We start from the raw sequence: 26,723 nt of genomic DNA on the forward strand, positions 1-26,723 counted from the left end.
GATGATTCACAAAACCTGTGGTCTTTCACTCAGACAGAAATAGGAGTATCCTGCAGTTTTGGGGTCCCCCTGCTCAGGGAGCCATCAGGAAGCTCTAATATAGCTCTGTGCAGGGCTGATAGCTTTATTTGTATAAAAGAATTGCTAGTAATTCAATCTGTTATAGCTTAATGGTGTGGATTTTGGAGATAAGTATATGATATATGTTTATATCTTGTCTTCAGTACAACATTGAGGCATGTTATCTAGATTCCCCTGAACCCAAATGGGATAATTGTAGAACCTACTTCATAGTGTTCTTGTGAGAATTAATGAGATATTGCCTATAAACTGTTTTAATACTGTTCTTGACTCATAGTATATACTCAGTAAATATTAATTATTACCAAAATACAGACAAAGCAAAGTTATACTGGTGAACCATGGGGTTTTTTTCTGAGTCACATAAGAATTTTAGTTTTCCCATAAAATACCCATTGTCCAAAGCAATCTGCAGATTCAGTGCAATCCTATCAAAATTCCAATGGGGTTTTTTTTTTTTCACAGAAATAACACAAAAGTAGAATTTGTATGGAACCACAAAAGACCCTGAATAACCAAAGCAATCTCAAGAAAAAACAAGCCAGAAGTATCACGCTCTCAGATTTCAAACTATATTGCAAAGATGTAGTAGTCTAAACAGTATGTTATTAACATAAAAACAGAAACAGATTGATGAAAAAGGGAGAGTCAGGAAATAAACTCAATTTATGACAAAGAAGCCAAGAATATACTGAGGAAAAAACAGTCTTTTTTTTTTTTTCTCTCTTATGTTTTTTTTTTTTTTTCATTTATTTTTATTAGTTGGAGGCTAATTACTTTACATCATTACAGTAGTTTTTGTTATACATTGAAATGAATTAGCCATGGATTTACATGTATTCCCCATCCCAGTCCCCCCTCCCACCTCCCTCTCCACCCGATCCCTCTGGGTCTTCCCAGTGCACCAGGCCCGAGCACTTATCTCATGTACCCAACCTGGGCTGGTTATCTGTTTTACCCTAGATAATATACATGTTTCAATGCTGTTCTCTTGAAACATCCCACCCTCGCCTTCTCCCAGAGTCTACAAGTCTGTTCTATACATCTGAGTCTCTTTTTCTGTTTTGCATATAGGGTTATCGTTACCCTCTTTCTAAAGTCCATATATATGTGTTAGTATACTGTAATGGTCTTTATCTTTCTGGCTTACTTCACTCTGTATAATGGGCTCCAGTTTCATCCATCTCATTAGAAGTGATTCAAATGAATTCTTTTTAATGGCTGAGTAATATTCCATGGTGTATATGTACCACTGCTTCCTCATCCATTCGTTTGCTGATGGGCATCTGGGTTGCTTCCATGTCCTGGCTATTATAAACAGTGCTGCGATGAACATTGGGGTGCACGTGTCTCTTTCAGATCTGGTTTCCTTGGTGTGTATGCCCAGAAGTGGGATTGCTGGGTCATATGGCAGTTCTATTTCCAGCTTTTTAAGAAATCTCCACACTAAACAGATACATTCAAAAGAAGGGAATATATTCAAAACCAGTGTCTTACACCATACACAAAATCAGCTCAAAAGGAATTAAACATGTGAAAGTAAGATCTGAAACTGTAAAATTTCTAAAGAAAACATCAGATGTGAGCTTCTTGACAATGGCCTTGGCAGTGATTTTCTGATTTGTAGCAGAAACAGAGGCAGCAGAAGCAAAAGTAAATAGCTGGGACTACATCAGACTAAAAGACTTCTGCAGAGCAAAAGAAGCCATCAGCAAAATTAAAGGGAACTACCAAATGGGGAAAGTATTTGTGAGTTACATATCTTATATGGGGATAATATCTAAAACATAGAGAACTCATACCACTTAAATAGCAAAAGTACTATCCAAAAATGAGCAAAGGATCTAAATAGATGTTTTTCCAAAGAAGGTGGCCGACAAGTCCATGAAAAGGTGGTCACCTTCACTAATTATTAAGGAAATGTCAAATCCAGTGAGATGTCTCATACCTGTTAGAATGGCTTTTCTCAAAAACAAAACGCAAGAGATAACAGGTTCTGGCCAGGATATGGAGGAAAGGGAATCTCTGTACACTATTGCTGGGTAAATTGGTACAGCCACTATGGAAAACAGTATTAAGGTTCCTCAAAAAATTAAAAATGGAGCTATCATATGATCCGACTGTTCCACTTCTGGCTATTTATCCAAAGGAAATGATAACACTAACTCCAAAAATAACTGCATGTATACATAAACAGACGTGTGTGTGTACACACAATGGAATTCCTATTCAACCATAAAAAAGGAAAGCTGCCATTTTTGACAACATGAATGGCCCTTGAGGGCATTGTGCCAGGTGAAGTAAGTCAGACAGAGGGTTCAAATATTGTTGCACTCACTTTCATGTGGAATCTTTTAAAAAAGAAAGAAAAAAGAAAACCCAGCCTAACCAACACAGATTGGTGGTTGCCAGAGGCAGTGGGTACAGCAAAGTGAATGAGGGTGGTTGAAAGGTACAAACTTCCAGTTATTATAAAGTCTTGGAGAGGTAGTATACAGCATGGTGACTATATTCAATAATACTATATTATATATTTGAAAGTTGCTAAGAGAGTAGACAGCTCCCACCATTTAAAAAAATCTGTAATTGTGGTAATAATGTCTGTTGGCTAGGCATTGTGATCATTTGGCAATACATATGTATATTGAATCACTGTGGTGTACACCTGAAACTAAATATGATGTTATATGTGTATTATTTCTCAATAAAAGGAAAGCAGTTCAATTTTGAAAAAAATAGAGTTTCAGGGGGATTTTTTTTTGTTTAGTATACTGTAGGTAGGAAGTACAGCAGAATGTTCAAAAGTATGAATTGTGTATTTTCCTCATTTATAAGATTGAGGTAATAATACGTACATCAAATAGGGCTGTTATAATGTCTAAATGAATGAATTTGTAAAAATTTAGAACCGTGTCCAACCCTTAGTGAGTACTGTAAGTATGTTTGCCATCATGTGAATAACAACGTTGAAAGCTGTAATTTTGCCTTGTTTAAAGACCCTTCTGACAAATATTTGAAGTTTTACGTAGTACACAGTTGATTTGTTACATGCATAGCCTCTGCAAAACATTAAGTACCTATATTGTGACTTAAATTCTGACTGTGTCCAAATGTTATCACTTTCTGCCCTCAACTACTCGAGGCTCTATAACTATATTGGTGATGCAGTGAAACTTGAGAAGTCCCTGAGATGTGTGGTACTGCTTGCCAGGACACCAAGGCTCCCAGTAGTGAGATTTTGACGTTGGTCTGCCTTTCTTGAGGCTCAAGAGATACTTTGTCCCTCTCTAGTCTTCCAGCCTCTTTTCCTGTGCAGTTGCTCTTTAGCTTTTTCTTACTGCCTTGGGCTGTTGCTTGGATTTATTCTCATTCCCACCGTTGATGCCTAATGATGCCCCTTTCTTCCCTTTCCCTTCAGCTATCCCTGTTTTCTTTCTTCTATGGAGTAGGGCATCTTAAGTCATTATCAGATAGTAGTAGCATTGCTTGCTTCTGGTCTGCAAACTTAAAAACCCCATCACTTATGTTACTAACATGTTTGTCTTCTGCTCTTCTTGTTGGTGCTTCTGTTTTGTGGTTTCCTATACCTTATAGGTTATAAAGTCTTAACTGACCTGCATGTCTAGTCAGGTCTCCCTCTGAATCCACTTACTTCAGAATTTCCAACCCACCACTTCTCTGGTCATGCCTAGGTCTTAGTCCAGTCTGCATAACAGTCTCTCTCTACACCCTTACTCGGCTTCCTCCAGTTCATTTTCCACAGGGCTACTATGCTCATCTTTGTGAACTGTAAATCTTGCTTAAAATTCTTCATTGACTTCTCATTATCCTGAGAATTAAAAGCTAGAATCCCAAGCATAGCTTTCAAGTCCTTTTATCATCTTATTCCTCTTGGGTGAGTTTATTGTTCCTTGACTCACTTTGTGTCCATTCTTGCTCCAGTTACCAGTACTTTTCTATTTCACACAGGGCCATCTTCTCCCTTTCCTTTGGGCCTTTAAACATGCGGTTTCTTTTCTTTTACTTAGTGTATTACTCCCTTTTCGAAACTCTCCCCAAACCCCCAGTATCTTTGACACTTTAGATGACATTTTCATTGAGAAGCCTTCTCTTTCCATGAGTTGCTTTTTGCTCTGGAATCCCCATTTACCCTAGTTGGTTAGTGTCTGATCTCATCCAGATGGAAAGCTTTGGGAGCATAGGAACTATTTTATATTTCCATTCCCAGCACACATAATTTCTGACACATGGTATGCACTCAGTAAAAAGTTTTCAGGCTAGGACATTTGGTGCTTACATGACTATAGTTAGGTTGTGTAGACATTTCATTATTGTTGCCTTATAATGAAAACATTACTCATAAAGTATGAACAAAGTGTTACTCAGAATATTTCATGTGTACAAATACTAGTTTGTGCTCATGGGAAAAATTATTTCTAGAGTTATTTAAAATATTTAAGTATAATTATTTCCTTTATTTAGTTACAGCCAAGTTCTACTTCTGAATCTATGGATCAGCTGCTAAACAAAAATAGAGAGGGAGAAAAATCAAGAGATTTGATCAAAGACAAAATTGAACCAAATGCTAAGGATTCTTTCATTGAAAATAGCAGCAACTGCACCAGTGGCAGCAGCAAGCCGAGCAGCCCCAGCATTTCCCCTTCAGTCCTCAGTAACACGGAGCACAAGAGGGGACCTGAGGTCACATCCCAAGGGGTTCAGACTTCCAGTCCAGGATGTAAACAAGAGAAAGAAGATAAAGAGGAGAAGAAAGACGCAGCTGAGTGAGTAAACCTGGAATTTAGCACACCCTTTTGCTTAACTTTTCCTTAAGGTGTCCAAGACCTTCCAACTCCAGAATTTACCTCGACTTTTAGACTGCTTTATATGTAGCCCTCAACTTAAATACAACTGGTCTTAACAAATGACATTTTAAGTCAGTTAAGTCATTGCACCCTATGCTCGTCTTCCCTCCTCCCATGTTTTTCCATCCCTTGGCAAAAAAAAAAAACTCTGTGCATAAATTAAGAATGGCTAATTTATAAATGTACAGAGAGTTGAAAAATTACTGGCTTTGGGACTGATATCCCCTGTATGCTAGTCAGTACCCGCCTCCTTGCTGTGCTGCCAGAGCTAAGAACTGCCACTGCCAAGAAGAGAGAAAATTCTGGTGCCCCTTTTCAACTAAGTGGGGCTTTTGTGGGCCAGTCTTAGAACCTAATCACACCACTATTGACTGATTTGTTCTGCATTCCCTACAATGCTGTTACAGATGAACTTTTGCGGTGTAGATTGTTGATATGTCAGGGAGCACTTATTCTTGATTTGAGGCAAAAGTTTTTATTACAGTCATGATTTTTCCCAGGATACTTTGTATAGGAAACATTGTCACAGAAAAAAATTACATGCTAGAGACTTGATATATTAAGGATTGCTTTTAAATATATTTTATAAGGACTATACAGTGGAAGTGAGAAATAGATTTAAGGGACTAGATCTGATAGAATGCCTGATGAACTATGGACAGAGGTTTGTGACATTGTACAGGAGACAGGGATCAAGACCATCCCCTTGGAAAATAAATGCAAAAAGGCAAAATGGTTGTCTGAGGACGCCTTACAAATAGCTGTGAAATGAAGAGAAGTGAAAAGCAAAGGAAAAAAGGAAAGATATTCCCATTTGAATGCAGAGTTCCAAAGAATAGCCAGGAGAAATAAGAAAGCCTTCCTCAGCGATCAATGCAAAGAAATAGAGGAAAACAACAGAATGGGAAAGACTAGAGATCTCTTCAAGAAAATTAGAGATACCAAGGGAACATTTCATTCAAAAATGGACTCAATAAAGGACAGAAATGGTATGAACCTAACAGAAGCAGAAGATATTAAGAAGAGGTGGCAAGAATACACAGAAGAACTGTACAAAAAAGATCTTCACGACCCAGATAATCACAATGGTATGAACACTGACCTAGAGCCAGACATCCTGGAATGTGAAGTCAAGTGGGCCTTAGAAAGCATCACTATGAACAACGCTAGTAGAGGTGATGGAATTCCAGTTGAGGTATTTCAAATCCTGAAAGATGATGCTGTGAAAGTGCTGCACTCAACATATCAGCAAATTTGGAATAATCAGCAGTGGCCACAGGACTGGAGAAGGTCAGTTTTCATTCTAGTCCCTAAGAAAGGCAGTCCCAAAGAATGCTCAAATTACCGCACAATTGCACTCATCTCACACGCTAGTAAGGTAATGCTCAAAATTCTCCAAGCCAGGCTTTAGCAGTACGTGAACCGTGAACTTCCAGATGTTCAAGCTGGTTTTAGAAAAGGCAGAGGAACCAGAGATCAAATTGCCAATATCCGCTGGATCATCGAAAAAGCAAGAGAGTTCCAGAAAAACATCTATTTCTGCTTTATTGACTATGCCAAAGCCTTTGACTGTGTGGGTCACAATGAACTGTGGAAAATTCTGAAGGAAATGGGAATACCAGACCACCTGACCTGCCTCTTGAGAAACCTGTATGCAGGTCAGGAAGCAACAGTTAGAACTGGACATGGAACAACAGACTGGTTCCAAATAGGAAAAGGAGTACGTCAAGGCTGTATATTGTCACCCTGCTTATTTAATTTCTATGCAGAGTACATCATGAGAAACGCTGGGCTGGAAGAAGCACAAGCTGGAATCAAGATTGCCGGGAGAAATATCAATCACCTCAGATATGCAGATGACACCACCCTTATGGCAGAAAGTGAAGAGGAACTAAAGAGCCTCTTGATGAAAGTGAAAGAGACTTTATTTTTGGGGGCTCCAAAATCAATGCAGATGGTAACTGCAGCCATGAAATTAAAAGACGCTTACTCTTTGGAAGGAAAGTTATGACTAACCTAGATAGCATATTAAAAAGCAGAGATATTACTTTGCCAACAAAGGTCTGTCTGGTCAAGGCTATGGTTTTCCAGTGGTCATGTATGGATGTGAGAGTTGGATTATAAAGAAAGCTGAGCGCCGAAAAATTGATGCATTTGAACTGTGGTGTTGGAGAAGACTCTTGAGAGTCCCTTAGACTGCAAGGACATCCAACCAGTCCATCCTGAAGGAGATCAGTCCTGGGTGTTCATTGGAAGAACTGATATTGAAGCTGAAACTCCAGTACTTGGGCCACCTCATGCAAAGAGTTGACTCATTGGAAAAGACCCTGATGCTGGGAGGGATTGGGGGCAGGAGGAGAAGGGGACGACAGAGGATGAGATGGCTGGATGGCATCACCGACTTGATGGGCATGAGTTTGAGTAAACTCTGGGAGTTTGTGATGGACAGGGAGGCCTGGCGTGCTGCAATTCATGGGGTCACAAAGAGTCGGACAAAACTGAGCGACTGAACTGAACTGTCTTCAGGTTGTTTTTGTTGGTTGCTTTTGAGGGAAGCTTTGCATATTTCACTTTTTAAAAAATTGTCCTTTTTTGACTAGTAATTATCAGATTAAGCAGTGGGAAGTATGTGTATGTGTATTTTAAGGAAGAGAATGATCTAGTGAGAATTACTTAAGTTTAGCAGTTTTTAAAAAACTGTCAGGTGTAAAAGGCTATAGTAGCATAAGTTCCATGCAGATTTCACTGGCCTTTATTTTTTTCTGGTGTAGGCAAGTGAGGAAATCAACGTTGAATCCCAATGCAAAGGAGTTCAACCCTCGTTCCTTTTCTCAGGTAAGTTTCTCTCTCTTTGAAGTAAATCTAGTCTCTTTAAAAAAAAAAAAAAATTTGTACTAGTAATACTTCTTTTCCCATACCTGCCATCTAAATTCAGTTACAGTGTGCTGAAACAACTTCTAGTTAAAGTTCCTTTTTCTTATGTGGTAATTAATGTATATTTTTGAACCATAAGAAAAAAATCCTAGTTTTGTCATCAATTAATAATGTGGTCTGAGGCAAATTTTTTAATCTTTCTGACTCAGAATGTGAAGGTGGTTGGCCTTCTAGGCTCTCAGGTTCATAGATATACTGTTATTGTTTTACTGACTTTGAAAGATATTCCTTAAAGAACATCACTGCTATTTTTAATAGCATTGTTGATTGGTTGATACAACATTTACATTAACTTTCTACCAAGTGTTTATTTTTTTTAATTTGAAACACTTGCACGTTTATTGTCTCTGATATAACTTTCATTAAGAGATACTAATTAACAGTAAAACTGAGAAAGATGGGGGAAAACCAGTCCTCAGATTATAATAGTTACCTTTTCACCTTAAGATAGTTGATTTTTGTTTTTGTAGCCAAAGCCTTCTACCACCCCAACTTCACCTCGTCCTCAAGCACAACCTAGCCCATCTATGGTGGGTCATCAGCAGCCAACTCCAGTGTATACTCAGCCTGTTTGTTTTGCACCAAATATGATGTATCCGGTCCCCGTGAGCCCAGGCGTGCAAGTAAGTCATAGAATTTGACTTGTTCATTTACCCTCTGTAAGTTATTTATGTTTGACACCAAGTATTCTGTAGGTGTGCAGTGACTTGCATTGATGGTATAACAGCGATATTTAAAAGTGGATCCTAACATGTTTTACTCACAAATAAAATTCTTTATGCAGTTTCAAAAAAAAAAAGTGGATCCATGAGACTTCCCTGGGGGTCCCTTGGTTAGGACTCTGTGCTTCCACTGCAAGGGGCCTGGGTTTGATCCCTGGTCAGGGAACTAAGGTGCTTCCCTGGTGGCTCAGATGGTAAAAAATCCTCCTGCAATGAGGGAGACCAGGGTTCAATCCCTGGGCTGGGAAGATCCCCTGGAGGAGGGTATGGCAACCCACTCCAGTATTCTTGCCTGGAGAATCCCCATGTACAGAGGAGCCTGGCAGGCTGCAGTCCGTGGGGTTGCAAAGAGTCAAGACGTAACTGAGCACACACGCAGGGAACTAAAATCCCCCATGCTGAGTGGTGAGTCACCCTCTTCCCCCCCCCCCCCCCCCCCCAATTTTTCTCTAAAAAGTGAAGGCATGCAGTGTGGTATGTTAAGGACCCAAATATGAAAATGTTTTCTGCTCGGAAAGATGATTTAGATTTACTGTAATTTGGGATTTGTCCTTTTAGCTGTGAGTATGATTTTATCTTTTTAATGACTATTAAGAATCAGGAAAAAAAAAAAAAGAATCAGGAAACTTCAGAGCTAGCTCTCTAGCAATATACAACTAGGAGAGAGTGGTAAGATACATTCCTAATATCTTGAGAGCTTAATCTTCATTTTCTTTTTATTTCCTTAAGCCTCTATATCCTATACCTATGACGCCCATGCCAGTCAATCAAGCCAAGACATATAGAGCAGGTAAAGGTGAGAATAATCCTGCCTGTGTTTGCTTGTAGTCTGCATGCTGTATGAATGAATAACTCATTTTATAATGAGTAAATATCTGTGGTTCAGTTTTGACTTTTCATAAAACTTCATTGACTTTTGGAAGTTCAACATTATATCAGGTCTTTAAATGTATTTTTATGAACAAAAACGGGAGGAGAAATACTCATGAGTTGTGAATTTCAAGATCCTCTTCACAAAAAATAATTGAATTTTGAAATAATGTTGAATTTGTAAAGATGGTTTGCTGAATTAACTGTTTGCTCACATTCTTTTTTTTTTTTTTTTCATTTATTTTTATTAGTTGGAGGCTAATTACTTTACAATATTGTAGTATTTGCCATACATCACATTCTTAAATAATATGTAATTTCCCCCAAAAATTTAAAATTTCTTTGTGAGCAGAGATGGCTCACTTCAGAAATTGTCAAAATGCTATTAGAGAAATGTTTCCTCATCTTTAAAATGAGAGTGTTGCATGATCTAGTACTCTGTGTTTGTGCAGAAGAGCCTTCACTGAAAAAAAAAAAATACTTGAAATATTTTAATGCTGAAAAACATTAAAAGGTTCCCCCTTTTGCCATTTAGGTAATTAAGAGCAGTCATTTCTATCATTTTATTGAGAATAGAAAGTAGAATGGTTTGTATAATAAAGTCACTTCTCAGTGCCCAGTAATTACCTCCATCACAAAAATTTCACTTTTTTTCCCCCATTATAGTTTATTGCAAGAGACTGACTTTAGTTCTCTATGCTATATAGTAGGGCATTGTTGTTTGTTTATTTAATACATAGTAGTTTCTATCTGCCAGTCCCAAGCCCCTAATTTATTCTGTCATGTCCACCACTCTCCTACCACTTGCCTCTTCAGTAGTCATAAGTTTGTTTTCTGTCTGAGTCATAGACAAGTTCATTTGTGTCATATGTTAGACACTCATACGTGATATCATAAATGCCCTTTTCTGACTTCACTGTTGGTATGATAATCTCTAGATTCATCCATGTTGCCACAAATAGCATTATTTCATTCTTTTTTATAGCTGATTAGTACTCTATTGCATATGTATCACATTTTCTTTATCCATTCACTCTTTATCAAAACACTCTTTTTCCATGTGTTCATGGACATTTGAATTTAAGTTACTTCTGAGACTTCCTGGCTGTCCATTGGTTTAAAACTTGTGCTGTCACTCCCATGGCTCTGGGTTCAGTCCCTGGTTGGGGAACTAAGATTCCATATGCCATGCACATGGCGCGGCAGATAGGTAGGTAGTAGTTTTCCTTCCTAATAAAATGCTGCAGTGAACATTGGGGTACATGTATCTTTTTGAATTATTTTTTTTTCCATTTATTTTTATTAGTTGGAGGCTAATTACTTTACATCATTACAGTAGTTTTTGTCATACATTGAAATGAATTAGCCATGGATTTACATGTATTCCCCATCCCAGTCCCCCCTCCCACCTCCCTCTCCACCCGATCCCTCTGGGTCTTCCCAGTCCACCAGGCCCGAGCACTTGTCTCATGCACCCAACCTGGGCTGGTGATCTGTTTCACCCTAGATAATATACATGTTTCAATGCTGTTCTCTTGAAACATCCCACCCTCGCCTTCTCCCAGAGTCCACAAGTCTGTTCTATACATCTGAGTCTCTTTTTCTGTTTTGCATATAGGGTTCTCGTTACCATCTTTCTAAAGTCCATATATATGTGTTAGTATACTGTATATCAGATATATGCCCAAGAGTGGGACTTTTGGATCATTTGGTAACTTTAAAAAATTTCACTTCTTAAATTAATAAGCTTTCCTCAGTGTTTGAAGCAATTGCAGTTTTGTGTGTATTGGTAATTAAAATTCTGGGGGTTTTTTGGTTTGTTTTTTCTCATTTATTTTTATTAGTTGGAAGCTAATTATTTTACAGTATTGTAGTGGTTTTTGCCATACATTGACATGAATCAGCCATGGATTTACATGTGTTCCCCATCCTCATCTCCCCTCCCACCTCCCTCCCCATTCCATCCCTCTGGGTCTTCCCAGTGCACCAGCCCTGAGCACTTGTCTCATGCATCCAGCCTGGGCTGGCAATCTGTTTCACACTTGATAATATACATGTTTCAATGCTATTCTCTCAGATCATTCCACCCTTGCCTTCTCCCACAGAGTCCAAAAGTCCGTTCTATACATCTGTGTCTCTTTCCTGTCCTGCATATAGGGTCATCATTACCATCTTTTTAAGTTCCATATATATGCGTTAGTATACTGTAGTGTTCACCGCAGCACTGTTTATAATAGCCAGGACATGGAAGCAACGTAGATGCCCATCAGCAAACAAATGGGTAAGAAAGCTGTGGTACATAGACACAATGGAATATTACTCAGACATTAAAAAGAATACATTTGAATCAATTCCAGTGAGATGGATGAAACTGGAGCCCATTATACAGAGTGAAGTAAGCCAGAAAGATAAATACCAATACAGTATACTAACGCATAAAATTCTGTTTTTAAAAAAACATATATGAGGGGAAATTCCCTGGCGGTCCATTGCTTAGTTAGGACTTGGCACTTTCGGGCCTGGGTTCAGTCCCTGGCTTGGAAACTGAGATCTGGCAAGCCTCACAAAGCAGCCAAAAAAACAGAATATATGATATCCATTGTCTTTCCTTTAGAACACGGGAGCCTATTGGAAGAATTCTTCCTTAGATCATTTAAAGTTATCTTGTTAGAGGGTTAATCTTATTCTGAGGGCCTGCTGTTTCATTTCTACACACTTTGTGTGTATCATATTAAAAATATGGATATTTTTATTAGGTAGCCAGAGTGCCGTTATCACATTTTATAAAAATAAACTAGTTCCCTTTTATCATCTAATAACCATCATGATCAGATTACCCTGATTGAGACAGGAATATATTTTTACAGTTGGTTTGTTTTGAATGTGGATCAAAATAAGATCTTCACATTATTAACATTTGTTACATGTCTTTGTTTTCCCCTATTTTTACCCCTGATGTTGCTTTGTGACAGAAACCGATTGTTACGTAGTATATCATATAATCTAGATTTGTCTCTTCTTATGATGTCATTGATTACATTCAGGTGTAACTTTTATGGGAAGAGATAAGAATACTTGATAGATATTTGTGAGTGCTCTATGTTGGATCATTTAAGAGGTACAGTATCTGGTCCTACTTTGAATTATGGTAAGATTTATTAAAGTCTCAAGTGATCCTCATTAAAGTCTCAAGTGATCCTCCCCTCTCCAATTGTAAAGTTTTCTGTCAAGTCTGTCATCTTATTTATTGATGATTGGTACTTAACAGCATCTTTTCATTAGGGCTCTGTGCTGTCCTGTCCAACTCTTTGTTACGCTATGGACTATAGCCCTCCAGGCTCCTCTGTCCATGGTATTTTCCAGGCAAGGATACTGGAGTGGGTTGCCATGGCCTCCTTCAGGGAATCTTCCTGACTTGGGGATCGAACCTGCAGTTCTTAGGTCTCCTTTATTAGCAGGCGGGCTTTTTATCGCCAGCGCCGTCTGAGAAACCCTTTTATTAGGGCTGTGGTTCTCAAATTCTAGTATACATTAGAATCACTTGGAGAGTTTGTTTTTTAAAAAAAAAACACATCAATTGCTTGGCCCTATCCCCAGAATTTGCAGTTCAGTAGATTTGGGACATAGCCTGAGAATTTACTTTTCTAGTGCAATTTATTAAAAAAACAAAAACACAATTCCCCAGTGATCCTGTTGGTACAGGACCATACTTTGGAAATCACTTTAATTAGGAGTTTGAAAACAGTAATTTCTGAATTTCTAGCATTGCTTCTACACTTACTAGCTAGAACCATTCAGTAAGGGACTTTTTTTTAACCAGGGATGTTTGGGTATCTTGAAATAGTTTGTACAGAAAAGTTATGAATACATTTATAATTTTATATATTATATCTTATATATATTCTTGTATAATTTTATATATATTCATTGTATTTCAGTTTTTTTTTTTGCTTGTCTCGTCCCATCTTTGATCAATGATAATCGCTTTACATTGGCTCCTGTCTCCTTTTGGTACTACTCATTTGTCTCTGATAACTTCCTTTCTGCTATGAATAAGATGTCTCAGGCTAATCTAACACTCAACCTGGATCAGTAATCCTGCAAGCAACCCTCATTCTCTTTGGTTGGAAATAGTATTTAGAAACCATTTTCTGGTCGTTGGGTATGCTCATTGCTATTGCATTAATAATATCTTTTAACAAATTATCACAAAGTTTAGCTGCCTAAAACAGCAAACATTTTATTTCACATGGTTTCTGAATGTCAGCAATCCAGGAGCCTCTTAACTAGGTGTTTCTTCCTTAGAGTCTCTTAAGCAGTTGCAAAGAGATGTTGGCTAGAGCAGGAGTTACCTAACCTGGGGCTGGTGGATCTTCTTCCAGATTCAGAGCTGTTGTTAGGATGGTTCTGGTCATAAAATGGCAACTGGTTTTTCCCATAATGAGAAACAACCTAAATGGAAGCCACAGTTTGTTTTACAGTCTAACCTTTGAAATAACCTATCTTCATTTCTATCATTTGCTGTTGATTATGTGGAGCAAATCTGGTACATGTGGAAGGGACTATATTAATATAAGGGTGTGAAAACCAGGAGGCAGAATCACTGGGGGCCATCTTAGAGGCTGGCTTATTTACATTTTCCTATAATGTGTAAAAGATGTTTTCAGAATATTTGTTGTCTAATTGTTGCTCTACAAGATAAAATTTAAGATTTCTTTAGTATCTCACTAAGAATTCTGTTAAGTGTCAGTTTTCAGAGTCAGGAATTGCTACCCATGATACTTCAAAAATACCATTTTCTGTAGTCACTGAGTTATGTCAACAATTGGACACCTAAGTAGGTTAACCTGATTGAACTTGTTGACATTTGTAATGATAATTTTTTTATTATTTTAATTTTATTTTTTATGTGTGAAATATTTATTTTCAAAGTGAAAATTACATAAAAAGGTTGTTTAGAGAAGTCTTGCTTTCATCCCAGTCTCTCTCTCTTTTTTTTTTATCCCAGTCTCTTAATTGTACTTTCCTTCATCACTTCCATCCGTTAAGTGGATTGTCCCTTCCACCATTAGCATCTGATGATTTAAAATTAATTTCTGTTTATCCTTACAGTGTCTATTTTTACAGTTGTCTCTTTGCAGATGTTCTTTTTTTTTAATGGCTCTATTTGGATTGTTGACTTTTTGTTTATATAGTTGACCTTTGAACAACTCGGGGGTTAACGGCATTGACCCTCTGTGCAATCAGAAACTGAATATAATTTATAGTCAGTCCTGCATGTTCATAGTTGCAGATCATCCAACAGTGAATGGTTTAGTGCTGTAGTATTTACTATGGGGGGAAAAAAAATCTGTATAAGTGGACCAACACAGTTCAAACTTGTATTTTTCAAGGGTGGACTGTAATTTGAGTGCCATAAAATTCATCCCCTTGAGGTATACAGTTTAGTGGTTTTTAAGACATTCTCAAAGCTGTCCAGTCATCACCAGTCAATTTTAAAACATTTTTATCAATCCAGAAAGAAACCCCATATCCTTTAGTAACTCTTTTCCTCCCACGCCATGCATGTACACACTCATATCCTAGATATGCTAATACACTTTTCTCTGTAGATTGCCTCTTCTGGATATTTCATGTGAATGAAATCATATTGCATGGAGTCTTTTGTGACTGGCTTCTTTCATTTAGCATGTTTTCAAGGTTCATCCATGTTGGAACATCTGTCAATATACACTTCATTTCTTATGGATGAGCTAATACTCCATTGTATAGATACTGGTAACATTTCACTTACCCATTCATCAGTTGATGATTCTTTGGATTGTTCCACTTTTTTATTATTATGAGTGATGCTGAACATTGTATAGTTTTTATGTGGACTTATGTTTTCATTTCTGTTGGAGTGGAATTACTGTGTTCAAACTGCCACACTGTTTTCCAAAGCGACTGTACCACTTTTTATTCCTACCAGTAGTATACAAGAGTCCCAATTTCTCTGCATCCTCCCCAACTCTTGTTATTGTCTGTTATAATCCTTGTGGCTATAAAATAGTACTTCATTATGATTTTGATTAGTATTTCCCTAGTGACTGATGATGTTGAGCATCTTTTCATTGACCATTTGCATACTTTCTCTGGAGAATTGTTTATTCAGATATTTGACCTAGTTTTAATTAAATTACTTGCCTCTTAAATCACTGACTTGTAAGAGTTCTTTATATATTCTATATACAGATCTTCTGTCAGATATAAAATTTACAGATATTTTCTCCATTTTATGGTTTTAGTTTTTTTTTTACTTGATGGTGGGCTTTGCAGCACAGAAGATTTTAATTGTGATGGAACTTCAATTTATTTGTATTTTGAATTGTCACTTTGGCTTTTGGTATCATACTAAGAAACCATTTCCTGACTCAAGATCACAGAGATTCACTATGATTCCTTCTAAGAGTTCAACTCTTTAACATTTAGGTTAGTGATGCTTTCTGAGGTAATTTTCCAGATGGCACTAGTGGTAAGGAATCCACCTGCTAATGCAGGTAGACATAAGAGATGTGGGTTCAATCCCTGGGTTGCAAAGATCCCCTGGACATGGAAATGGCAGTCCACTCCAGTTTTCTTGCCTGGAAAATCCCTTAGACAGAGGAGGCTGGAGGGCTACAGTCCATGGAGTTACACAGAGTTGGGCACAGCTGAAGCAACTGAGCAAGCATGCATGCATAAGGATAGAGTCCACATTCATTCTTGCCTGTGTATATCCAGTTATCCCGGCACCATTGTTTGAAAAGTGTTTTTTCCTCATTAAATTGTCTTGGCATCCTTGTTGACATTTACTTTTCTTCCCTTGTATGCAAAGTGAAGCACACTATATGTACTGTACTGCACCCATGGGGTTTTTTGTTTGAAGACATCATATTTCCTAGTAATTACTATATATTACTATATCAAGATTTTCCTTAGACCTTTTTTAAAAATATATTTGTAAATTTATTTGGCTGTATTGGGTCTTAGTTGCAGCGGGCAGCCTCTTTGTTGCCCTGCAGCTTGTGGGATCTTAGTTTGCAGGCCAGGGATTGAACCCACGTCTCCTGCATTGCAAGGCAGATTCTTAACTACTGCACCACCAGGGAAGTCCCTCCTTAACACTTTTTTTTGGCTGAGGGATATGGGATCTTAATTTCCAAACAGGGATATTCTGATTGATTTGGAAATTGCCTTATATACAGTATAAGGTATGAATCCAGTTTATCTTATTCCAAATAGCTCCCTAAAATTTTTAACCAGTTTTGTTATTCTGCAGTTTACATACAATATAATGTCTTTAAGTGTACTTTTTGATGAAGACTACTCCAGTACCACTCACTCCAGGCAGCCACTGATCTACTTTCTCTTACTGTATTAGATTTGACTTTTCTAGATATTTTTTAGTAAGTAGAATCATGTGTTGTATTTTTGTGCGTCTTGCTGATTTGAGAATTTCATACTATCATCTGCATCATTTTGTTCCTTTTTATTGTTGAATATCATTCCATTTTTATGATTACACCATGGTTGGTTTACCCATCACCAGTTCATGGGTATTGGGATTATTTTCAGTCTTTGGTTGTTCTAAAGCTTTTAAGAACATCTGTCAACTAGTGTTTGTATGAACATTTGCTTTCATTTCTCTGGGTTAAACATCTAGGATTAGAGTTGTTTAGTTGTATGGTAAGTGCAATTTTAAATTAATAAGAAACTGATAAATTGTTTTCTAAAGTGGTTGTGTCATTCTACATTTCAGCTGATCAGCCATGTATGAACATTATGGTTACTCTACATCCTTGCCAACTTTGGTATTGTCTTTTTTAAAAATTTTAGCCTGTCTAATGGGTCTGTTACCTCATTGTGATTTTAATGTCCTTTTCTTTGATGATTACTGATTTTTTTTTTTTATTTTATTTATTTGACTGCCTTAGATCTTAGTTGCAGCGCGTGGGATCTTACCATGTGGGGTCTTTCATTGTAGACTCTCAGGGTGTACCGGCTCAGTGGTGGTTGTGTACGGGCTTAGTTGCTTCACGACATGGGATCTTCGTTCCCTAACTGCGGATCAAACCTGCGTCCCCTGCATTGCATTAGCTGCATCCCTAAAACTTGATGTGTTGTATTTTCATATTTCATTCAGAATATTTTCGGTCTTATGATTTCTTTAACCAAAGGGCTTTAAATCTTAGTAATGTGTGTGTAATCTCCAAATATTTGGTTATTTAGGATGTATTGATATTTCTGTTTATTTTTTCATTCCATTAAGATCAGAAAACAGACCACTATGAAATGCCATTTTCATCCTATATTAAGTATCCATGTGTAGTTAAATCTGTATCTGGATTTTCTCTTCCATTCTGTTAAATTGTCTGTCTTTAGATAGACTACTTTCCCATCCATCCACTCCTAACATTGATTTTTTTTTTTTTCTCAAGTGTTTTTGACTTTTCTTTCCTGGTTATTTTTCCATATGAACTTGATATTCAGGTTGACTACTAAAAAATCAGTTGACTTTTAAAAAACCTTTTTATTAATTGAGAATTTTAAACATATACACATAAGCAGTTCGAATAGTACATCAGTGTAAAAGTACTCATCACTCAGCTTTAACAGTTAGAAACTCATGGTCAGTTTTGTTTCATCTACAACAACTCTCCCCCGCCTCAGATTGTTTTGAAGCATATCCTAGATACACTGTTTTATTTGTAAGTATTTTATAATTCTTAAAGTGTCTTGTAAAAACAAACATAAAACACTACAGTTCTCCAAAAGTTTCCCAGATTTTAAAGCCCAGAAACTTGTCATCCTCTGCATGTCTGCCTGCTGTTGTCTCACTTCCATATTAAAAAAGTCCTTTTCTAATGCAAAAAAACCCCAAAAAACTACAATGCCATTATTACACCAGAAAGAGTTAGCCAGGAGTTCCCTAATATCCTCAAATTTCTGTGGCTATTGTTAAAATATGTATTTTTTACAATTAATTTGTTCCAGTTAGGATTCAAGTGAGGTTTACAAGTTGCATTTGTTTTTCATGTTTAAGTCAGTTTTAAAGTTATTTTATGATGTAAATTTTTATTACGAAAATTTAGACAAGTTTTGTTCATTTATACCCTTATACTGTTACCCTAGGTACCATTGTCATTTCATTAATCAATATTTTTGTATGTATCTTTAAGAGCTGTAGACTATTTCTTTTTTTAAACCATAGTTAAGGTACTATTACCTAAAATAAATTATAAATTATTTCTTGCTATCAAATATCTAAGCACAAGTTTTTCTTACTGCCTTAAAATTTTTTCTTAATAGTTGACTTGTTGAGCCACAATCCAAAATCCACACTTTTCATTTGATTGCTATCTCTCTCTTAATATTAGCTCTTTTTATTTATAGTTTCCCCCTCAGGTTTTCCCCTTTTACATCTTATTTAAATCCAGTTTGTTTGGCCTGCATTCTTTCCTACCATCTGAACTTCATGGATTGGATCCCTGTGGTATTGGTTAAAGTGATCGTCTGTCCCCTGTAGGTCTCTGATAGTATATAAATAAGAAAAACTTGTTAAGTTTAGGTTGTATTTTTTTTAAACTTAACATGGAATGTTTCATAGATGGTGTGTGTAGTTTTATTAGAAGTCAATGTCTGATCTCCTTTTTTTTTTCCTTTGATAGTAGGAGTAACTTGGCTGCCTTGTATATCCAGGATAACATTCTGTACCAGCTCTTCTTTGTCTTAGCAGCACTGGCAGTGACTGTCTAGTGCTAGATTAATTATTTCACTAAGGATTGCAAAATGATGACATTCTCATTCTATCATCTCTTCCTCCATTGTTAACTGGACTGTTTCTATAAAGAAAAACTTTTACTTTGTTAAGCTATTTGGTTACCGTGAGGTACAGCCTGTAAAAGAAAGGTTACTAAACTGCCCATCATTTCAAAGCAATTTTCAAAATAATGAGTTGGTTTCCTATTATCTCCGTGACTGATGAGGGTCTGTTGCTGTTCTGTTAGTATGAACTCCTGGATGTTAACATTAAGTTTGCCAGTTGGCATTTTCATTAGAACCACATTAAATTTATAAATATATACTTTAGACATTAACTTAGGGGAGGATTGTTATCTTTATCTTGTCTTCCTCTCCACAAACAAATTATGCCTTTCTGCTTGTTTAAATCTGTTTCTCTGTCTTCAATAGTGTTTTTTCAGTTTTTGCCTCAGGTAGTTTCTTTTTTAATTGTTAATGTAAACTGGGTTCATCTTTCCCTTGTATCTTCTACATAGTTACTCATGAAGTAAATTTATGAAGTGTGGTATATGAAGGCTATTGGCTGTCTTTATGTTAACTTTATATCCTGCTACTTTACTCTGTCAAATAACAGGGAAAATTAAGGACTTGCTTCTGAAATACAACCATAGATCATATAGGGCATATCTTTCCTTCATGATAGTAGTGCCTTTTTGCACAAAACTACCTCTTTGTCTTCTTGGTGCATGATGCAGTTCTCATTTTTGCATCCTGTGAGAAAAATTGGGTTTTGTTTGAAAATATGCTGAAGTCAGGAACATTTGGGGATAGATATTCTTGAGGGGGGGTGGTTAAATAGGGTGGGATCTGAGTATTAAAGGACGTGATTAGCGTCCCTGGCCTCTATCCATTAGATACTAGTAGCGTCCTCTCCTTCCTTAACTGTGACAACCAAAAATGTCTCCAGACATTGCCAAATGCCCCTTGAAAGGCAAAATTGTTCCTGATTGAAAACCATTGACAAAAGGAAATGGCTAAAGTATGGCCGATTTAAACTGTGGTTGGTTTAAGATTAAGGTAGATTCAAACTGGAGGGAGTGGGACACGACCATAAAACCAGGTCTGTCTCTGTATAGATTTAAGATTGTATTCATTGTTTTTATAGCTAGAATTTTTCTTTCAGAAATCCATAAAGTTGACTAGCTTTTAGGGGGAAAAAAGTGAGGATTATAAATATAAAAAGAAACAGACTTTGATAAAAGTGATATTTGAGTTTGGGATGGTTTTTCTTTCTTAAGGGATATGCTTTTTCAATATGAGGGAATCTCAAGATTGAATTCAGAAAAATATTCTTACTAGTTTCCTCTGTTTTCAAGCTTGCTTTTCTAACTAGATAATAAAAATACATAACCAACTTTCCTACATATGAGCAATAGTCAAATGTTTAGCAAAAATTTCAAGACGTTTTAAAAAAATTTATCTCTACCATAGCAATTAGTTCTGATGATTTTGTGAACATATGAAGTTACACATTTTTTGTGTCCTGTGGAATCAGTGGTTTACAGCTTTTTCCCTTGAGTGGTTAGTTTACATAGCCCCATAAACCCATCACAGGCAACAGTCAGTGCTGTAATAAACATGTGAGAAAAAGGTACACAGAGCATGCAACTAGCTCTTTGGTGGGGAACTGGGAAAGACATTACAGAGATGGCGGTTGACCGAAACTGTTAATGAGAGCTTTAATGGGGCAGATAATAGGCAAGAACTCTTATTTAGAAACCTGCAACATGATAGCATGTGATAACTATGTTTGAGAACGAGCAAGAATTGAGTGGTGGAAAAATTTTAAAGATGGAGTTAAAAATAAATAAAGATGGAGTTAAGATTAGTGTTGGGTCTCTTTTCACTTTTTTTGTTGTATTTTTGTTTTTCTTTGAGTAAAATCCAATGCCCTTCTCTAGCCATGGCATAATTTAATGTATCAAAGAGGGATGATCTGAGAAATAATAGGGAAATGTTTCATAGTACTGTAAGAGTCTTGTAATTACAGGGACTTGATCAACTCTGTGGGTCATCACAGAGTGTCTCTCTGAGAATGTGGCTATCAAGTTGACCCTTTGAGGCCAAGTAAAATTTTTCCAACCTGGCAATAGGGAATTGGGGGTTGAGGCTAAGGAATAGCATAGATGATAGGAAAACAGCCCATAGTGACTGAAGAGGGGTGGGTGCGGAATAGCATGGCATTTGAGAGGCAGGCAGAAGTATCAAATCATGCAGAGCCTTATGGACCAATTCATGTATTTTATGCTAAGGAGATGCTATTTTCTCATATTACGTCATTTTCCTGCAGTACCAAATATGCCCCAACAACGGCAAGACCAGCACCATCAGAGTACCATGATGCACCCAGCCTCAGCAGCAGGCCCACCAATTGTGGCCACCCCACCAGCTTATTCCGCACAATATGTCGCCTACAGCCCTCAGCAGTTTCCAAATCAGCCTCTTGTTCAGCATGTGCCACATTATCAGTCTCAGGTAAGCCTGATATGACCTAATAACTCTGAACTGTTGTTCCATTTAAGTTTCAGTGTGATAAAGGGGTTTTCCTTATATTTTGTGTTATGTGCTATGGTGGGGGTAGATAGCTAAGGATTTGGGGGCCCCTTTTAACAGCAAGGTGCTGATCAGTATAGGTGTTTCAAAGAAAACAGCCAAAAAAAAAAAAAACTGATTTCGAATTTTCTAAATTCTGTATTTAGAATTTAGAAGTTTTGGAAACCTGCAAACCATGATGTTAAGACATAACTAAAATCTACTTGATTATATCTGATAACTTCAATATTTTTTCTTAATTTTTTGTTTGAACACAGCATCCTCATGTCTATAGTCCTGTAATACAGGGTAATGCTAGAATGATGGCACCACCAACACATGCCCAGCCTGGTTTAGTGTCCTCTTCAGCAACTCAGTACGGGGCTCATGAGCAGACACATGCGATGTATGGTAGGAAGCACTTTTTATTTTTTTTTCAGTGTGTGTCTTAATGTGTTTTAAATTTCTGTTTAAGAATAGCTCTACCTTTTATGACATTGAGGGTCAAGTATCTTAAAAAAAAAAAAAGAAGTATCTGTTTCTGACCTAGTCTGTAAGTCTTGGCAAATCATTTCTACTTCTGTTCTTGAAATTTCTCTCTTTAACTAAAAATGTAATAATGTGTATAACAGAAAGCATCTTTTGTAGAGAAAGTTATCTTCCTTCTCTTCCTCATCAGTAACATCATTTGGTATACTCTTCCTAAGGCATGCAGGAAGGTTTTCTGCAATGAAAGCACTCTCTAGCAAGAAAACATTCTCCCTCACTCTTTACTCTGGGGGCCACTGACATAGCACATTTTTGGTTGCTATTTGTTATAATACTACTGTGTTTCTTCATTATGCTTTACTTTAAGTGGTCGAAATTGTGTAATACTAGATCTGCTTTAGACAGTCATACTGTAAGTGTAATCAGCATGCAATGATAAAAGTATTCTATAAAAAAATTAAACAATATATATAAGACTACTAAGCTAAAATTGCCCTCTTAGTTCTGTGGCCAGAGAACTTTGTACAAGTCACCTTCGAAGCTGTCTAAAGTACTAAAATAATACCATTTTCACTGTTGAGAATTGAAAATAAAATGCCCACCTTTTATTTTGTAGAATAGAATTAATGAGTCATTTCATATTTTTCAAAATGCACCTTTAATTATTAATAGTACCAATTTTATTGAGGTAAGTTTATTTGTACAGTTGAAAAGAGAACAACCCCTAGAATGAAATTAATTATGTGCAGCTTCATGGACCTTTCCTTTTTAAAACCTCTTTAAACTTTTTGAATGACTAAGAATGTAAAGACTTTCAGTTTTTTTAAGGTTAGATTACAGTTTATAACGTTTTGTAGATTAATAGGAATAGGCAGCAACAACCATTCTTGTCACCCAGAAACTCACTTCTAATGTTTTCTTTTTGGAGGCATGCTCCTTTCCCACAGGTTCACTAGTCATTAAAATTTTATGTGACTTTTTTTTTAATATAAAATACTTGTCAGATCTTTTCCACACTTAAAATCTTTTATTGTTGATTATACTCTTAAATTTAAATGATGTGCTTGCAACATTTTGAAAACCTTTCAAGAAACCCATCCATAATTTAATTGAAAGGTTGACAGAACTAATTTGGTTTATGATTTTGGTTATGATCTCCTGTCATTGGGTTGTCTTAACCAGGACTAATTATGTGTGAAAAGGCATCACTGATTTATCACACTTTTACACAATTTGTATTTCAACAGTTTTCCAGTTTGCTAAAGTCTTAGGTGAAAAGTTCATAATAATTGTTTATACATACATTCCTGAATACATCATGATATAACAGGTGGAAAGACCATTTCTTTCTTCCCATTTTCTGGCATACTCCCTTTGTAATAAGATCTGAAACTTCTGAGCTAAAATTTCCATTGCATTTAGAGAATAGCTATTTGTTGTGTGCCCATGCCTTTTGAAATATTGTAGTAATGCTGTTGAGCAGACTCTTTCTCCTCGGTGTATTCACGCACTGCCAGCATCTGGCTTTGTCTTTTGAATGGACATTCATTGGTTTGAGACAGCCAGTATAGTACAGTAACTACTGTATTTGAGGCACTAGTGGTTTTATAACTATTTTCCAAAATATTTCCATTTGAAAAGCAGTTGGTCTCAGACCCTGAAGTCCGTTCAAATGTGGGTAAACAGAAAAATATCGCAAAGAAACAAAATACTAGACCTAATGTCCAGTGACACTCAGAATGAACTAGTCATCAAAGCTACTTCTTTGATGCCGGGAGAAAGTTGGCTCAACCGTATCTGAACTGCTGTCCTTCGATTTACACAGATTGAGTTTTATTGATGTCTGTTGATGAGGGTAGGCTAGGGGCAAAGCTGTACATAGATTATTTTGGTTATGATTATTTTTGATTCTCTTTTGGACACGTCATACATTGAAGAAGACAGCAGGAAATGAATTGTTTTGTTCTTTACTGCAATAAACCATAATTTAATCTGCTGTAGCAAGTTTATTAATTCTTCAGTGATTTATTTTAGATCTTACAGCTTTTTAAGACAGACTGCAAACTTTTACAAATTTTTGTACATTTTGTTTTGTCTGTAAAGGATACAAATTTTTAAGTACATTACTTTAAACTGTAAGATAAAATTTACATAGAAATGCTAATCTTATGTCTCTTAAACAGTTTATATTTTATATTCTGAAAGGAACTAAATATTTTTAGTATGGATTATTTTTTAAGCTACGTCCTATCTAGATTTTTTTTTAATGCAAACAAAAAATATGCACCTAGATGTTGATGACAGTTGTTATGTTGCCTTTTTGTCATTTATTAATCATCATGATCATAGCAAAAGCCTTTGAGAATAGAAATGACTATAAAATGAAAGGCTGGTTATTGTTTTAAAATTTTTTGGTATATTTACTGTAAGTATACTAACAAATCCTTGCACATTTATTTAAGGTACTAGGAGAAACGTATTCTAAGTTTTTTGACCTTGTATTCTTTCTAGCTATCTTAGGAGAGACTTTGATCACAAACTTCATCTCTTTGACCTTAATTTCACTTTCATCATTGCATCTGCCTTCTTCCTCCAAATAAGTTACTTTTTATTTCCTTAACATCTAGTCTTAAAATTCATCTGATTTTGTTTCATTCATCTTGTTTTGTTTTCCCTTTTAAAAATAGTAATAATGAAACTTTCTCTGCTAACTAAAGCCATCAGGAAGAGTTAAATCCAAAATCTTTTTCTTTGGGTTTGTTTTTGGTAGTTTAATGCAGATAAATTCTTAAGTACAGTAGGCAAAAAGATGTAAAGTGCACCTATTAATCTTCTCCCTTACAACCTCTTGTTAACATTTTGGTGCATATCCTTCCAAGTGTACTTATGCACCCACACACACCCCTTTATGTATATAATATTCTTGTTTAATATTAATATTACTATGTTTCTCAGTTTTTGGATCCATTACCAGATGCCTAGTAAACACCTTGCAGAACAAGATGTAAGGTGACATTTCTGTTAGTAATGATTTGCAAAATTGAACTAGTCTTTTGAATGAAACTTGGTAAATGTTGTTTTATATTGGTATATTTTTTATATTAGAGTTGTTCAATGGAATGCAATGTTGGTCTTTTTATTAGATAGTGACTTTATTCCTTTCATGTAAGCAAATGAGCATGTGGAACTTCACAGCCCAATACAGAAGAAAAGTGTCTTTCTCTTCTCCTCTCATTTAATTTTGTAGTAATGTTTAAAGTGCTTGTCATCTCTTATAAAATAAGAAAAATGAATTATGCATGAATACAAAAAGAAATTACTAAATATGTCAACCTTTCCAGAAAATTAGGAAAATGCACACCTTAAAAGGCTAATTAACCTTTCTATTTCCCAAATTCAGCATGTCCCAAATTACCATACAACAAGGAGACAAGCCCTTCTTTCTACTTTGCCAGTGAGTTGGGTTTTTTATACTAATTTTAATTTGAACAGTAAAACACTTTTTAAAGAATACATGTTAAGGGAGTAGACTTGTTGAGCAATCTTTTCCTTGTGCCAGACAAAATCATTAAAAATACATATATCTGAAAATAATTGAGAGTTTTTAAAAAGGAAGTATAACCCAGCTTCAGAAAGCTGGAGTTAATTTAAAAATTGAGTTGTTTCAGAAATTAATTTTTGCATACCAAGCAAATATGTGACTGTTTTGGAATGCCTAATACATTCCTTGTTCAGAGAAAATTTTCCTGAACAGCCTTTTTTCATAGCAAAGCAAAACAAGCCACAAGTGTAAAACATACAATCTTTTTTTTTAATATATCCTGGTAAGAAAAAATTTATTCTTACAAGGATTTTTAATTGAAGAGAGTTTAAATACTTGGGGAGAAGCGTTTCTGTATTTTCAATCTTTGCATGACTACAGGTTTAAAATATTCAGGTAGCAGACACCTCATGGATGTCTTGAGCTTAAGCAGGAAAATATGACCTACAGCCACCAGAGATTACCTTGGGTAACATCAGCCCCTCTCAGCAGTGGACAGGTAGATGATTCCTCTTAAATGGAGAAAGTCTGAGCAGGGATTTCTTCTGGAAATGAACTTGTAAGGTTTGTTTTCTCTATTTGTAGGGAAATCTTAAGGCTTATTCATGGACTTTTGGTATTTGAACGGGGAAGTCACCTTCTTGCAGAAACCCTTTAGAAACAGATGATAGTGTAGTATGTGGTCACTTTATGTGAAATACTGTTTTCTCAAGACTATTAAGGATTAAAATGTTATCATAGAGACTAAATTTTAAATTATCTTGGAATAACTGAATGTCTGAATATACTAGGTGGCAAATTTTAAAAAGCATTGGGGAAACATTTTGACATTAATTGTGCCTTGGTATCCAAAAATAAGTGCTTACA

At 36.2% G+C, this 26,723-nt stretch overlaps 1 protein-coding gene across 9 annotated transcripts in view; it reads left to right on the forward strand.

Moving 5' to 3' along the window:
- Positions 1-26,723, forward strand: part of ATXN2 (ataxin 2) — a 100,928-nt gene that overhangs the window by 65,955 nt on the left and 8,250 nt on the right. For 5 of the 9 annotated variants that reach the window (XM_070475175.1, XM_070475172.1, XM_070475177.1 and 2 more), the window contains 7 exons: positions 4,564-4,865; positions 7,718-7,781; positions 8,351-8,503; positions 9,332-9,398; positions 21,585-21,769; positions 22,105-22,237; positions 25,716-25,769. In XM_070475175.1, coding sequence (XP_070331276.1) covers positions 4,564-4,865; positions 7,718-7,781; positions 8,351-8,503; positions 9,332-9,398; positions 21,585-21,769; positions 22,105-22,237; positions 25,716-25,769 — 958 coding nt within the window. The remainder of the gene's footprint in view (positions 1-4,563; positions 4,866-7,717; positions 7,782-8,350; positions 8,504-9,331; positions 9,399-21,584; positions 21,770-22,104; positions 22,238-25,715; positions 25,770-26,723) is intronic. The other 4 variants (XM_070475173.1, XM_020897500.2, XM_070475174.1 and 1 more) reach the window with 3 other exon arrangements.

The sequence above is a fragment of the Odocoileus virginianus genome, chromosome 12 (assembly GCF_023699985.2).
Source record: "Odocoileus virginianus isolate 20LAN1187 ecotype Illinois chromosome 12, Ovbor_1.2, whole genome shotgun sequence".
Classification (NCBI taxonomy): domain Eukaryota; kingdom Metazoa; phylum Chordata; class Mammalia; order Artiodactyla; family Cervidae; genus Odocoileus; species Odocoileus virginianus.